General features: G+C 41.6%; 1 protein-coding gene across 5 annotated transcripts in view; it reads left to right on the forward strand.

The window, feature by feature from the left end:
- LOC121875513 (secretin receptor-like) overlaps positions 1 to 15,188 on the forward strand; it is a 284,107-nt gene that overhangs the window by 210,915 nt on the left and 58,004 nt on the right. For all 5 annotated transcript variants that reach the window (XM_042380097.1, XM_042380107.1, XM_042380089.1 and 2 more), the window contains one exon: positions 3,211 to 3,354. In XM_042380097.1, the coding sequence (XP_042236031.1) occupies positions 3,211 to 3,354 (144 nt within the window). The remainder of the gene's footprint in view (positions 1 to 3,210; positions 3,355 to 15,188) is intronic.

Consider the following 15,188-nt stretch of genomic DNA (forward strand, 5'->3'; position numbering starts at 1 on the left):
TTAAGGTATGGTCGAGTTGTTATGTTAGGTTTTAAGGTATGGTCGAGTTGTTATGTTATGTTTTAAGGTATGGTCGAGTTGTTATGTTATGTTTTAAGGTATGGTCGAGTTGTCATGTTATGTTTTATGGTATGATCGAGTTGTTATGTTATGTTTTAAGGTATGGTCGAGTTGTTATGTTATGTTTTAAGGTATGGTCGATTAAGTATGCAATGTTTTAAGGTATGGTCGATCAGATATGCAATGTTTTAAGGTATGGTCGATTAGGTCTGCAATGATTGAAGTAAGTTTGGTCGACTCGTCATGCTGAACCTAAATACAGCATTAGTGGTGGTTTCAGAATTCAATAACCAGAGTCGGGATCTGCGAGGCGGCCGGGCTGTCAAAAGTTTAAATTGCGGAAAGTTTGGATAAAGTGTAAAGGTATTAATAGTTTAGGGAAAATACCAGTAGTTTGGTAAAAGGATCGATAGTTTGGGGAAAAATTGTTATTAGGTTGTATAACAATATTAAGTCTGGGAAAAGTAATAGTGTTTAAAAAGTATTGATACGTTATGTAAAATATTAATATTGTTTACAAAGTAGTGAAGTACTAATAACTTTATGGTTTATATATATAGTTTCTATAAGATTTTAATAGTTGTAAAATAATATTGGCCATAAATTAAAAAATCATATAAACCATAAGTATATAAATGTATATACTATGAAAAATTTATATAAGCATAAATATTTAAATTGTCAAAAATATATAAATTGCCTTAAGGTATTATATTTAGATTGTGTGAAGGATACTATACCCAGACAGGTAAAGAGATATAGTTGACGACCTAATTGTTTGAGGGGAAGATAAATAAGGTCAATAAAGGTCACAGATAACTAATGGGACACAGGGAAGGACATGATGAACGAGGGAGAAGCGGTGAATGAGAAGATAACAGATGGGGAGTGAGGAAATGAAGGAGGAATATAGAGAAAGAAGGAGAAGGATGTGGAAATTTGTGTGCAGAGAGAGAGAGAGAGAGAGAGAGAGAGAGAGACAGGAACGAGCATTTTTAATACACAATGAGACAGAGAGAAAGAGGAACAGAGAGATAAAGAGAGAGAGAGAAAGATGTAAACGAGTTTTTAACAAGTTCCTTCGGGAGAGTCCAATTGCACTTACTCGTTAACGGATCAAATTGGCCTACACACCTAAGGCCCCTGTCACTGAGCACCATCCACGAGGTAACAACCCTAACCTAACCTAACCTAAGCTAGCCTAGCCTGACCCAACCTAACTTAACCCAATCGAACCCAATCTAACCTAACGCATTCCTACCCAACCTAACGTAACCTAACCTAACCTAACCCCCCACCCCATAAAAAAATAAAAAAATAATGAATAAACAAGATTGATAATAGCTTCTTTCCTTATAAGTAAATGCCCCTTAATTAAAACCTACCTGCCAGGTAACTGTACAAACTTTACTAATAGATTTAGGAAACATACAAGACTCCTTGATGTGTATGTGTGTATAGATGTTAGTATGTATATTTCCTGTTTATGTACATGATGTCAACTAATACATGCCAGTTAGCTACATGTATACAGTATAGACTTAGAGATATACACAACTGCCTATCACGTATGTATATAGACCACTGTGGTCTTGTTATTCTGGCATATAAGACGGTCACCACCAACTAATATTTACCAATCATTATTTTTTCCTCTTATGCAATTTTTAATATAATCTGTCAGGACCTTTTATACAACCCATACCAATGTAAACACGTAAATGGCTTCCTACACAGTGACTTACCCTCTAACCATTTACAACAGCAACAAAAACAGCAGCAACAACAAAAATATTAATAATAATATTCTCTTCATATGCAAATTAACTTGGCTGTAGAACCATTTGTATGTTTTCCTCCTAATAATCTTTCTCTCCCTCCTCACCCCACTCTCCTTACTTTCCTCTCATCCCTCCCCACCTCCTCTTATCCCTCCCCACCTCCTCTCATCCCTCCCCACCTCCTCTCATCCCTCCCCACCTCCTCTCATCCCTCCCCACCTCCTCTCATCTACAGTAATTAGTTGCATAGAGGGGAAGGGAATTATGTAGCTGGATTTTGTTAAGGGCAAAAAGTATAATGTCGGGGGAACGTGGATGTTGTCAGGGAAAGAAATTAATGATGTCAGGGAAAAATTTTTATTATTGGGGAAAAATTTATGTCAGTGAAAGGTATGGATGTGTTGGTCAAGGAAAATGGGTGTTGTCGGAGAGAAGGTAATGATATCTGGGAAGAAAAGGATATTATTAGGGAAAGAAATTGATGTCGGGAAAAGAAATAGATGTTGTCAGGGAAAAATATGTCAAGGAAATAAATTGTTATTGTTAGAGAAAAATATGGAAGAAGGAAAGAAAGTCATCGGGAAAATTTGTGGTGAAAACAAATATATTAATACAGAAAGGAAAAAAAATGGTCTGACCAACGTGTGTGTTTACTGAAGGTGGGGGATGGTCAGTGTGTGTGTGTGTGTTCCTGCCCCACTGAGAGGAGAGAATCATTTGTTATAATTACACACACACACACACACACACACACACACACACACACACACACACACACACATACATACATACACACACACGAGTTAAAAATGAAATGCCATCAATAGATTATAAATTGATATATGACCCATATTACAGTATAAAATTTCTAAATAATATATTTTCATTTTAGTTAAATTAATTAATTGTTCATATAATTATTTTGGTAGTATCATTCAACGCTTAATTGTGTCAGGTGATTTACAGGTGTGTCAGGTATATTGTTGTTCATTCACCTGTGTAACTCATTTGCAGGCACCGCTGCACACACACACACACACACACACACACACACACACACACACACACACACACACACACAACTGTATTAGTGTTTGGATCCGTGAATATATACAGGGTCATCCAAAACGAATGCCCAGATTTTAAAAGATTTTATATTAAAATCTTGGCGTTATATAGACGTCACTCCTTGTCCAATCAGGTGTGAAGGGTAACATACACAGACGAGTTCATAAGACGGCCTCCCTGTATACCGAGAAAAAGGTTTGGTTTATATCTACCGTATCAGCACTCAGGGGACGCCACGCCTACGGAATTCACTTTTAACAGAGGTGACTAAACTGACCGTTGGTTTCTCTCTCTCTTACAGGCAGCAGTGGGGAGTTTAACGAGTCGTGGCCGGAGCACAAACAGAAGCTATGGCTCAAGCAGATGCTCCTACGCCGTGAGGGAGAGTGTCATCTCTACCAGCTCCTCGAGGCCAACACCACCTCCTCCGACCTACACCAGGAAGGTTAGTGTCTCCTCCTTAGTCCTTACCCCTCCCGAATACGACAATACAGGCCTGCCTGTGTACGATAACAAGCTCCTCCCAGCGATATCAGCCCTATAATGGTTGCCCTTCGTGTAACGAGGATGGCCGCCCCAAGGGCCACCCAGGCGTGATTTTTTTTAAGGTGTAGAAGCTGTCGTCAACACAACAACCTAAGTTAACGAGTTGCATGATCCAGTGTCAAGGAATAGTCCGGACAACTCGCCAACTGCACTGGCTAACCATTACCCTGGAATACGATTCGCAATTCGATTATCATCCAGATCCCCGATTACTGCTGGGTAGACAGAGACAAATGGCGTAAAGAAACTTGCCCATAGTTTCAGCCCCGCCCCCTTATACTGTACACTCACAAACTCTTCCCGTCTACCATAACATAATTGCCTGCGTACGATAACTGAGCTTTATGAATGTTAATTATAATACCTCTCTTTTTTCATTCTGGATACTATATTAAATACCAGCAGAGTGCAGGGCTTAAATAATGATAGTTTGTATCTTTACGACCAGCCTGTGTCTCTAATTTTCACACAATTCACAGTATTACTATAACTGAATAATGAGATTCACTGGTTGCCAAATATCGCTACTGCCACGACTATTTTTTTTTACAGTACTAAAACAATTACCACTATATTTTCGCTAGATTTGCTATTATTACTATCGTTTACTGATAATACTAGTTACATTATTTTTATCATTAGGACTATTATTACTCTTTTTATTATTGATGCGCCAAAATATATTCAGTTTCACACCGCCAAATTAATGCTATTATTGTATTGCCATATTTACTAATAATAATATAACTATTTGTATTACCATTACTATTTCTATTACTTTTACTACTACTGTTAACTTAACCTGGATCACACTATGAAGCGATACAAATAAACTGTAGATTAGTTACAGAATACAGCACTGAAACATGAAAAATATTCCCAAGTTAAATATATAAGACACGAGTAGAGAGAGAGAGAGAGAGAGAGAGAGAGAGAGAGAGAGAGAGAGAGAGAGAGAGAGAGAGAGTATACAAATAAATAATAATAAAAACACAATAAAGTACAGACACTTGCCTTAGCCATTAACGAAGGCATACACTGGAGGTATTAGCCGTGTCAACAGAGAGGTGAACCATATGCCGTTTAAACACTCCAGTATATAACGTTAGTGTTAACTAATTGGTTTATGAATATTTCAACCTAATGTACAGGACCATAGAGTGCATGTTTCTTTAACTATTCAGGATATTGTTAGTGGAACGAATTAGGTGTCAGTAATATTATTGTGTGTGTAGGTGTGTGTGCGCGCGCGTGTGTGTGTGTGTGTGTGTGTAGGTGTGTGTGTGTGTGTGTGTGCGTGCGTGCGTGCGTGGCAATGTGCGTGCCGTGCGCGTGCGCGTGCGTGCGTGTGTGTAATGTGTGTGCGTGCGTGTGTGTGTGTGTGTGTGTGTGTGTGTGTGTGTGTGTGTGTGTGTGATGAACAAATAAGCAAGGGCAAGATAAGCAACTAGATGGGGTAATCAAAGAGATACCAGAAATTATAGTCCAGGTAAAATAAGATGCCTTTGCCCAGGCAGTGGCTGGATATATAGCATACTGTGGGCTTAAAGCCTGTGTTTCGGTACATAAGGAGGAGAAATGACTGGCACTGCACTTTCAGCTATTACTACTCCCATACTGTGAAGTTAGAATACCCATTCACAACCTACTCTCTCTCTCTCTCTCTCTCTCTCTCTCTCTCTCTCTCGTTCTTTCACACACACACACACACACCTACACACACACACACACACACACACACACACACACACACACACACACAGACACACACACACAGACACACCCCACCCTCTCCCTCATCTGTCGTCAAATTGTTAAAGTCTTGACTTGTTAACTCATTCTATCATCCTGCCTCCCGTTCTTTCCTTCCTTCCTTCCTGCATTCCCTCCTCCTTCCTTCCTTCTTTCCTTCATTCCTTCCCTCCCTCCTTCCATCCATCCTTCCTTCTCTTCCCTTTTCTGAAAGCTGTGAGGCTGAAGGTTGGTCGCCCACTAACATGTTGGCTAGGCTGCCCTCTCCTCCTCCATCACCCTTCCTGCCCTTCCCCTCTTCCCTCCTCCCCCCCACTCCTGCTTCCCCTCTCCCTCCCTCCACCCCTCTCTCCTCTATCTGTCCATTGCATCAATTTTGTGAGTCACTTTTGTATGCTTTAGCGGTCACTCTAACTTCTTCTTCTCTTTATCGTTTACTCTTCCGTATCGTCCTATTCTTCCTCCTTCTCTTTTGTATCAGTGGTTCATGTTTGCCGTCTTTCTCCTGATTCCCTTCTATATCATACACTTTTTATTCATTTCCTTTCTCCCTTCTTCATCAATCACACCTCATTATCACCCATCTCTCTCTCTCTCCTCCTTCCTTCATCAATCAAACCTCATTATCCTCTCTCTCTCTCTTGCTTATTGTTGCTTTTACTAATTCTTCTCTTGTTTTCTTTCTTTCTTAATTTCTCTCGTTTTATTCTCTTGTCTTCGCTAGTATATTCTCAATTTCTTCGGCTATTGGTCTTTCCTCTCTTGTCGTCTCCGTTTCTTCATTTATTATTATTATTTTGTATTTTTTTTGTTTCTTCCACTATCGTTCTCTTGTCTTCTCTGTTATCCTTTTCTTCTCTTCTCTCTCTTCCTGTTACTCTCTTCTGTTACTTCCCGTTATTCTCTTCTCTTCTCTCATTTCCTCAGTTTTTCTCTTCTCTTTCTACCTTTTACTTTTCAATTATTTCTTTCTTTCTGTTCCTCTGTTTTTCTCTTTAGTCCCGTTACTCTCTTCTCTCTTTCTATTACTCTCTTGTCCTTTCTCTTTCTTCCTGTGACTCTTTTCTCTTATTTCTTTCTTCCCGTTGCTTTCTTTTCTTCTTTCTGTCTTTAATCTCTTACTTTGTTACACTTCTTTAATTTAACAGTAAAACGTCGTCTTGATTTATGATTCTCTTATTCTTTCTTTCTTTATCTCTTAATTTTTCTTCCACAGTGAGAAAAATATTACTTTTTCTTTCTTGTAGTGTCGTCTTTGTTCATTCTTTTATCTTATTTTCTTTCTTTCTGTATCGCTCGATTCTCTTCTTTCACATTTCTTTCTTTTTCTTTCTTTGCGTATGGTGACTCAGCCGTTTTACTGTATATCAACAACATACTCTCTGGCACAACGTCGACTTGGATTATTATCATTCTCTCTCTCTCTCTCTCTCTCTCTCTAGCACAGTAAGACATTCCAATAATTCGCGTTTCATCTTTCGGTCAAAAGTTTCATTCAGCAACTTGTCTTAACACCAACATTCTTCTCTTCGTTGACAAACCGTCGACTTGGTTTATTGTTCTGTCCCGTTATCGCCTTTTCTCTTTTTCTCGTGCAAACTAAACACTCGAATAATTCTTCCTTTTATCAACGAACTTCTGTGCTCGTCCACCGTAACACACACACACACACACACACACACACAGCATCTCACAATAGTTAAGGCCCGCCGTGAGAGGACCGTGAACTGGGAGGTAAACAAAAGCTGGCGGGCAAAGCATCGACAGAACCCAAGTAAAACCCAGGGAAATCCCGGGTTTAGGGCTCAGTCTACTGGGCGTACGGTGCACATTAGGCTCGGTCGAGGACCTGTTATAATAATAATAGTAAGAAGAAGAAATACGATTTGTATTGTATAATAATAATAATAATAATAATAATAATAATAATAATAATAATAATAATAATAGTGGCTGCACTTGAGACAGGTACCGTCTCACGTCGAGTATTCTCTTTTATTAAAGTTGTGATCTTAATGTCGACCTTTTAACCCTAAAATTATAGGTTTGGTCATTGTAAATGTGAATAGGGATACCAAACGCTGTAGTCATTTCCCTTCATGTATTGTGCTGTAAAACTCCTACATAAAAACACCATTGGCCAACCTAACGTACTCTGGCACACCGTCTTTGTGAGAAATAAAAATAATCTACTGTCATAAAAGAAAATACGTGAGTAATGGTGACTAGCTGAAGGTAAATACATTTTAGGCTGCGGAAAATCGTCAGACTACTTCAGACCAGGTGTTATGCCTCACTGGCCTCTTACTTTGACTCCCTCCCCCCTGTGATGCCAGACAGGATGTGCACCTTACTGCCAGGCGTACGATGACTCTCCACTATTAGATCCTCTTTCATTTCCCATTGACTTTCGGAACGATTGATCATCACGTGTTACTCTTGAAGGCTAAATGCAATACTGGTGTAGAGCAGGAAATTACTTAGGAATTATTATTGTAAAGTTTGGGTTTGATCCCAGATGAAAGGGTGAATAATTATGATCTCTTGTAGGTGTAAATAATTGTTATTAAAGTGAAGTTATCATGATATATAAGTGCAATTATATTTGAGTGTGTTTTAGTCATTATTTTACTACTAAGCTTAATACCCAACAAATTGCATTACGACGAAGGCATAATCTGATGTTAATGTTTGTTAGCTATAACTGCATGGAAAATGTTGCATACATTGTAACACTGTTCCATTTGAAACACCCTTCTCTGGTTTAAACACTCTGAATTAGGTTAATGAGATTATTAACGATGCTACTCATTTACAGTATAGCTTATCTTTATGCAGAACAGTTTAAAATTTCGAAAAGATTGTACACTACTGGTATATTGAAATTATTGCTGGGTTGAAATTATCCCGTGGTATGGTATATATATAGTATGTGGCTCCAGCAGACAGTAAAATGATAGAATACACAACACCAACAGAAGGATGTCTCAGGTGACCCGGGTTGTGAGGGTTCCACTGCCCACAAGTTATACGCTGGGAATATTTAATTTTCTATACAAACATGTCCAACATATCAGATGCTTCAGTTACTACGCTGCTTTCTTTTTATAATGAATATTAATTAATAGTATTTCAAATTATATCACGCGGTCTACTAACATTGTGTTTTAGAAAGATGTTTTTTCGCTATCGCATGTCCACAAAATCTGTCAACAGCTACAAGGATGGTGCGATATAACATACGGAATATTCACAGCAAACAAAAACAGGAATATATATCTGACGTCGGTGTAGTTTAACGTACTATATGATGCCGCATTCACTTAAACTATAGATACAATTCGTACATAATTATAGATTCCGTATAGCTATAATTTAAATAATACTAGAAAACATGTGTTATATATGCAAGTGGCTAGACTCTTCGATAAATTTAAAATAAAATCTACTCTAACCCATCCCCGAGACCCGGAGAGATGCCCCCAGAGAAGGACACTCTACCAGCCAGTGTTTTAGAGTGACGGTGGACGAGACAGTCACTGCATACTGGCTGGGGTTCCTGGGTAATCATTTGCTCGTATGTCAACCTTAGAGTAGCCAATGTGATGATAAGCCAGGCTAGTCTCCCCTTCTCTTCCTCCTTCCTTTCCTCTTCTTCCTTCTCCTCCTTCACCACATCCTCCCCCTTCACCACCTCCTCCACCATCACCACCTCCTCCCCCTTCACCACCTCCTCCCCCTTCACCACCTCCTCCCCCTTCACCACCTCGTCCCCCTTCACCACCTCCTCCCCCATCACCACCTCCTCCACCATCACCACCTCCTCCACCATCACCACCTCCTCCCTCTTCACCACCTCCACCATCACCACCTTCCTCCACCCATCACTTCCTCCTCCTCCTTCTCACCACATCCTCCCTTTTCACCACCTCCACTCATCACCACCTCCTCCCCTTCACCACCTCCTCCCTCCTTCACCACCTCCTCCACCATCACCACCTCCCTCCACCATCACCTCACATCCTCCCCTTCACCACCTCCTCCACCATCACCACCTCTCCACCCACATCACCACCTCGTCCCTTCACCACCTCCTCCCTTCACCTCCTCCACCATCACCACCTCCCTCCACCATCACCACCTCCCTCCACCATCACTCACCTCCCTCCACCATCACCACCTCCTCCACCATCACCACCTCCTCCACCATCACCACCTCCCTCCACCATCACCACACCTCCTCCCCTTCACCACTTCCTCCACCATCACCACATCCTCCCCTTCACCACCTCCTCCACCATCACCACCTCCTCCACCATCACCACCTTCCTCCCTTCACCTTTCACCTCCTCCCCTTCACCTCCACCTCCCTCCACCATCACCACCTCCCTCCACCATCACCACCTCCTCCACCATCACCACCTCCTCCACCATCATCACCTCCTCCTCCTCTGTGACGTGTACCAACATGAGACGTCATTATCCAGCGCTCCACCAAACACTACAAAACACACCGACATCACCTCCTCCTTCATCACATATTCCTCCACAATTACCTCCACCTTTACCTCCTCCTCCACCATCACCTCCACCTTTACCTCCTCCTCCACCATTACTTCCACCTTTACCTCCTCCTCCACCATTACTTCCACCTTTACCTCCTCCTCCACCATTGCCTCACCTTTACCTCCTCCTCCACCATTACCTCCACCTTTACCTCCTCCTCCACATTACCTCCACCACCTTTACCTCCTACACTCCTCCACCATTACCACCTTTACCTCCTCCACCATTACCTCCCACCTTTACCTCCTTCTCCACCATTACCTCCACCTTTACCTCCTCCTCCACCATTACTCCACCGTACCTTGCCCCTCCTCCTCCACCATTACCTCCACCTTGCACACTCCTCCTCCCGCCATTACCTCCACCTTTACCTCCTCCCCCACCACTCCTCCACCATTGCCACCACCTTTACCTCCTCCACCATTACCTCCACCTTTACCTCCTTACTCTCCACCACCTCCACCTTTATCTCCTCCTCCGCCATTACCTCCACCTTTACCTCCTCCTCCTCCACCATTACCTCCACCACCTCCTCCTCCGCCATTACCTCCACCTTTACCTCCTCCTACCTACCACCACCTCCTCACCATCACCATTACCACCACCTTGCCTCCCACCTCCTCCACCATTACCACCTTTACCTCCTCCTCCCACCATTACCTCTCCTGCTGCCACCTTTACTCCTTCTCCTGCATTACCTCCACCTTTACCTCCTCCCTCCACCATTACCTCCACCGTACCTCCACCTTTACCTCCCTCCACCATTACCTCCACCTTTACCTCCTCCACCAGCCACCTCCTCCTCCACCATTACCTCCACCTTACCACCACCTTTACCTCCCACCATTACCTCCACCTTTACCCTCCTTCTCCACCATTACCTCCACCTTTACCTCCACCTTTACCTCCTCCTCCACCATTACCTCCACCACCTCCTCCTCCACCATTACCTCCACCTTTACCTCCTCCTCCACCGTACACTCCACCTTTACCTCCTCCTCCACCATTAGCCTCCACCATTACCTCCACCCTCTCCTCCACCATTACCTCCACCTTCCTCCTCCTCCTCCACCTCCTCCTCCACCACCCCTTTACCTCCTCTCACTCCCACCTTTACCTCCTCCTCCACCATTACCTCCCACCTTTGCCTCCTCCTCCACCATGCCTCCACCTTTTACCTCCTCCTCCACCATTACCTCCACCATTACCTCCTGTTACCTTTACCTCCTCCCTCCACCATTGCCTCCACCACCTCCTCCTCACCATTACCACCACCTTTGCCTCCTCCTCCACCATTACCACCACCTTTACCTCCTCCTCACCATTACCTCCCACCTTTTACCTCCTCCTCCACCATTTAGCCTCCTCCTGCACCATTGCACTCCACCATTACCTCCACCTCACCATTGCCACCTGCCTCCACCTCCACCATTACCACCACCTTTACCACCACCTTTACCTCCTCCTCCACCATTACCTCCACCTTTACCTCCTCCTCCTCCACCATTACCTCCACCTTTACCTCCTCCTTCTCCACCATTACTTCCACCTTTACCTCCTCCTCCACCATTACCTCCACCTTTACCTCCTCCTCCACCATTACCACCACCTTTACCTCCTCCTCCACCATCACCTCCACCTTTACCTCCTCCTCCACCATCACCTCCACCTTTACCTCCTCCTCCACCATCACCTCCACCTTTACCTCCTCCTCCACCTTCACCTACTCTTCCTCCTCCCATCCAACAAAAACTAGCCAGGCAGGGATCAGAGCTATGAACCTCTCGACCCCGTGGTAACCTTATACCTCTCCCTCCTCCCTGGTATCTTATGCTCTTGTCGTCCAGCTGAGGATCACAACTGAACTTTCTTCGCGGGTCGTGTGTGTTAAACCCCGGTGATCCCTGGCGCGTGCCTCTTGATCAAAATTTTTTGTTGTTGTTAATACCTGTTGGTGTTTTTTGTTTTGTTCGTGGGAGATAGACGCTCGCAGCTTGTTAGGCCTTTTTTTTTCTTTCTGTGGGTGGATAAAAATGGGATAACTCCTTAGTAACGGTGAGCCTCTCTCTCTCTCTCTCTCTCTCTCTCTCTCTCTCTCTCTCTCTCTCTCTCTCTCTCTCACCTTGAAACTATAAAAGACACATCGTTTTTTGTTCAGGAGTAAACCGGAGGCCACTTATCATCCTCCTGCCCTTAAATTTATCCTTTCTAGAGAAAAAGATATAGTACCACTGGTTATTTAATTAGCAACTGCAATCCAAAACTTCACTAATAATTACTTCTAAATATATATATATATATCCTCTCTTAACACTGATTTATAGGGATTTTCAACAGAACCTTTTAATTAAAACTTTATACGTATACGGACTTTTTTATTAATCCCAGGCTGATTAACAGTCGGTCATGTTATAATGCATTTCGTGGTGTGTGGGAATGTGAAGCTATCTGTGGGGATTTAGCGGTTAGTGATATTACCTCTGAAGCCACATAAATAAGTGATAATAATAATAATAATAATAATAATAATAATAATAATAATAATAATAATAATAATAATAATAATAATAATAATAAAATGACAATAATAATAATAATAATATTATTATTGTTGTTAATATTATTTTTATATAAAATTCAAGCGGATAGTGAGACTGGGCAACTCACTCACAAATAGTTCCAAGTAGTCTTTTTCTGTCATCAATTTGTCTGTGCATCCTTATAAACAACACAAAAGGGAAATTACTCCTGTGGGCAATCTCCCCCTTGCCCATACCTGTAATTACTTAATGGGGTGGGGCGCCTCTAAGGGTGGTTAGTAGCAGTTCATCCCAATGCCTCTGAAAATAAGTGAATATGTTACCGCTCACTGCCAGGGACCCAAGCAAAACATATCTTTCGCCTCCTCTTAATATATCGTTTTATCTTGCAGGTTTTTAAGCCATTAGTTTAAGAAAATGTTGTGAGAAGCTGTTACAAAAATCTAGAATAGCTTTTTCGTTAAGTTAAACTGCTACTCGTTAGTCTGGGAGGGAGGGAGGGAGGGAGAGTGCACCGCCTCGGGTTAAGATTATATTTTTTTTTTACTCAGGAAAGCATTTAAATGGTTGATTTTCAGCGAGGATATAAACATGGTTGACAGAATGGCATTAGATAGAATCTTTGATAAGTCAGACTCAATGTTTTGTGGCTTCGGTTTGATTTTTTGTTTACTAAGCTGAGCGAATTTCTTACTCGCATTGTAATTGGCCGAGGTCACATAGATGTTGAGTTTTTGACAAATCCACCAATGAGTTTTATTCACAACTCCAAGTAGACTCCATCAACAACACCTGACTTCCAAATTATAATAGTCCCTCCTAGAAGTCTACCCCCCCCCCCCCTCCTCTCTAGTGGAAAAAGGAAGATAAAATCCTCTCTCACGATTATAGTCTAATTTTCCATCTAAATTCGCGCAGATTTTACCTAACGTCGGTTTAAAGTGTGTGGGAGAGAGTACAAGCGGTTGTTCCCGTGACAGCCTTGATAAGCCCCATTTTTCCCGATAATGTTACTTTTTTATTTGAAGTTTCATATAAGAACAAGAACATAAGAAAGTGGGATACTGCAGGAGGCCGACTGGCCCATACAGGGCAGATCCTTTCACACCCATCCCAGCACTTCCATGTGCCTATCCAACTTCGTCTTGAAGCTCCCTAGCGTCCCCGATCCTACTATAGCACTCGGTAGCCTATTCCACATATCCACAACTCTATTACCAAACCAGTGCTTGCCTATATCCTTTCTGAATCGGAATTTATCTAATTTAAAGCCATTTGTTCTAGTTATTTCGTTATTACTGAGCTTCAGAACATCTTCCATTTTACCCTTGTTAATCCCACTTACCCACTTGTACACCCTATCATATCTCCTAACTCTACGCCTCTCTAATGAATGTAAGCCAGTCTTTCTTCTTCATATGGAAGGTTTCTAATATTATGGATCATTTTGTCATTCTTCTTTGTACTCTCTCCAAAGAATCTATGTCCATTCTATAATAAGGACACCAGAACTGAACCGCATAATCCATGTGTGGCCTCACTAATGCTAGGTAAAGTTTCAAGATAACGTCAGCAGTTCTGTTACTCACAGACCTAGATATGAACCCAAGAATCCTGTTTGCCTTGTTGCGAACGCTAATACATTGTTTTCTAGGTTTCCAAGTCGTTGCTAACAAATACACCTAGATCTTTTTCACAAACTGAGTTTTCTATTTCCGTGTTACCTAGTTTATACTTAACGTTTGTATTCGTCTTCCTATCTGTACCTTGCATTTATCAGTATTAAAATTCATTTGCCAGTCTACTGACCACTCATGTAAGGTATCTAGATCTCTTTGAAGGTGTTCAAAGTCACTGTCTGAATTTATCACTCTCCCCATTTTGGTATCATCTGCAAATTTACTAATCCTACTAGTTATGCCTAAATCAAGATCATTAATGAATATAACAAACAGCAGAGGGCCTAATACAGATCCTGGGGAACTCCGCTTTTGACCGCACCCCAGTCTGACTTTAATCCATTTATGCTGACTCTTTGTTTCCTACCAGTTAACCATGACCTAATCCATTTTAATACTGATCCACCTATTCCATGTGCTTCTACCTTCCTTATCAATCTCTGAGGGACTCTATCAGATGCTTTACTGAAATCTAAATAAATTATATCATATGACTTATCATTATCTACCGCTTCATATACTTCTGAGAAAAAGCTAAGCAAATTTGTGAGACAAGAACGTCCCTGGGTGAACCCGTGCTGAGAAGAATGAATTAAGTTGAATGTTTCAAGGTGGCTTCTGATTTTCGTAGCAATAATTGACTCTAGCAACTTGCCTATGATTGACGTGAGACTAATGGGACGGTAATTTGATGCAATTGATTTATCACCTTTTTTGAAAATCGGAACTACATTTGCAAGTTTCCAAGCTTCTGGCACTAGGCCCGATTCTAATGACTTATTAAATAAAACTGCTAATGGATTACTCAACTCATCTCTACATTCTTTTAATATTCTAGCATATACCTCGTCTGGACCAGGCGATTTATGAGGCTTCAGTTTGTTAATTACTTTAAGCACATCGTTACTAGTAATATTGATATCATCAACATATTTTCTATACTGTCGTTATATACCTTATGAACTTCTGGAAACTGTGCTAGGTTTTCATTTGTGAATACGAGCGAAAATGACTATTTAACGTACTACACATTTCTAACTCATCATCAGTCATTTCTCCTGTCGTAGATTTAGGGGACCTATTGTATCTCTAACCTTGATTTATACAGTTGATAAAAGGTTATTTTTCGATTCGTTTGCTACCCTGATTTCATAATTTCTCTTGCTTTCCTAATTTCTGTTTTTACCTGTCTTGTT

This window comes from Homarus americanus, unplaced genomic scaffold (genome assembly GCF_018991925.1).
Source record: "Homarus americanus isolate GMGI-L3 unplaced genomic scaffold, GMGI_Hamer_2.0 scaffold39745, whole genome shotgun sequence".
In the NCBI taxonomy this organism is placed as follows: Eukaryota; Metazoa; Arthropoda; class Malacostraca; order Decapoda; family Nephropidae; genus Homarus; species Homarus americanus.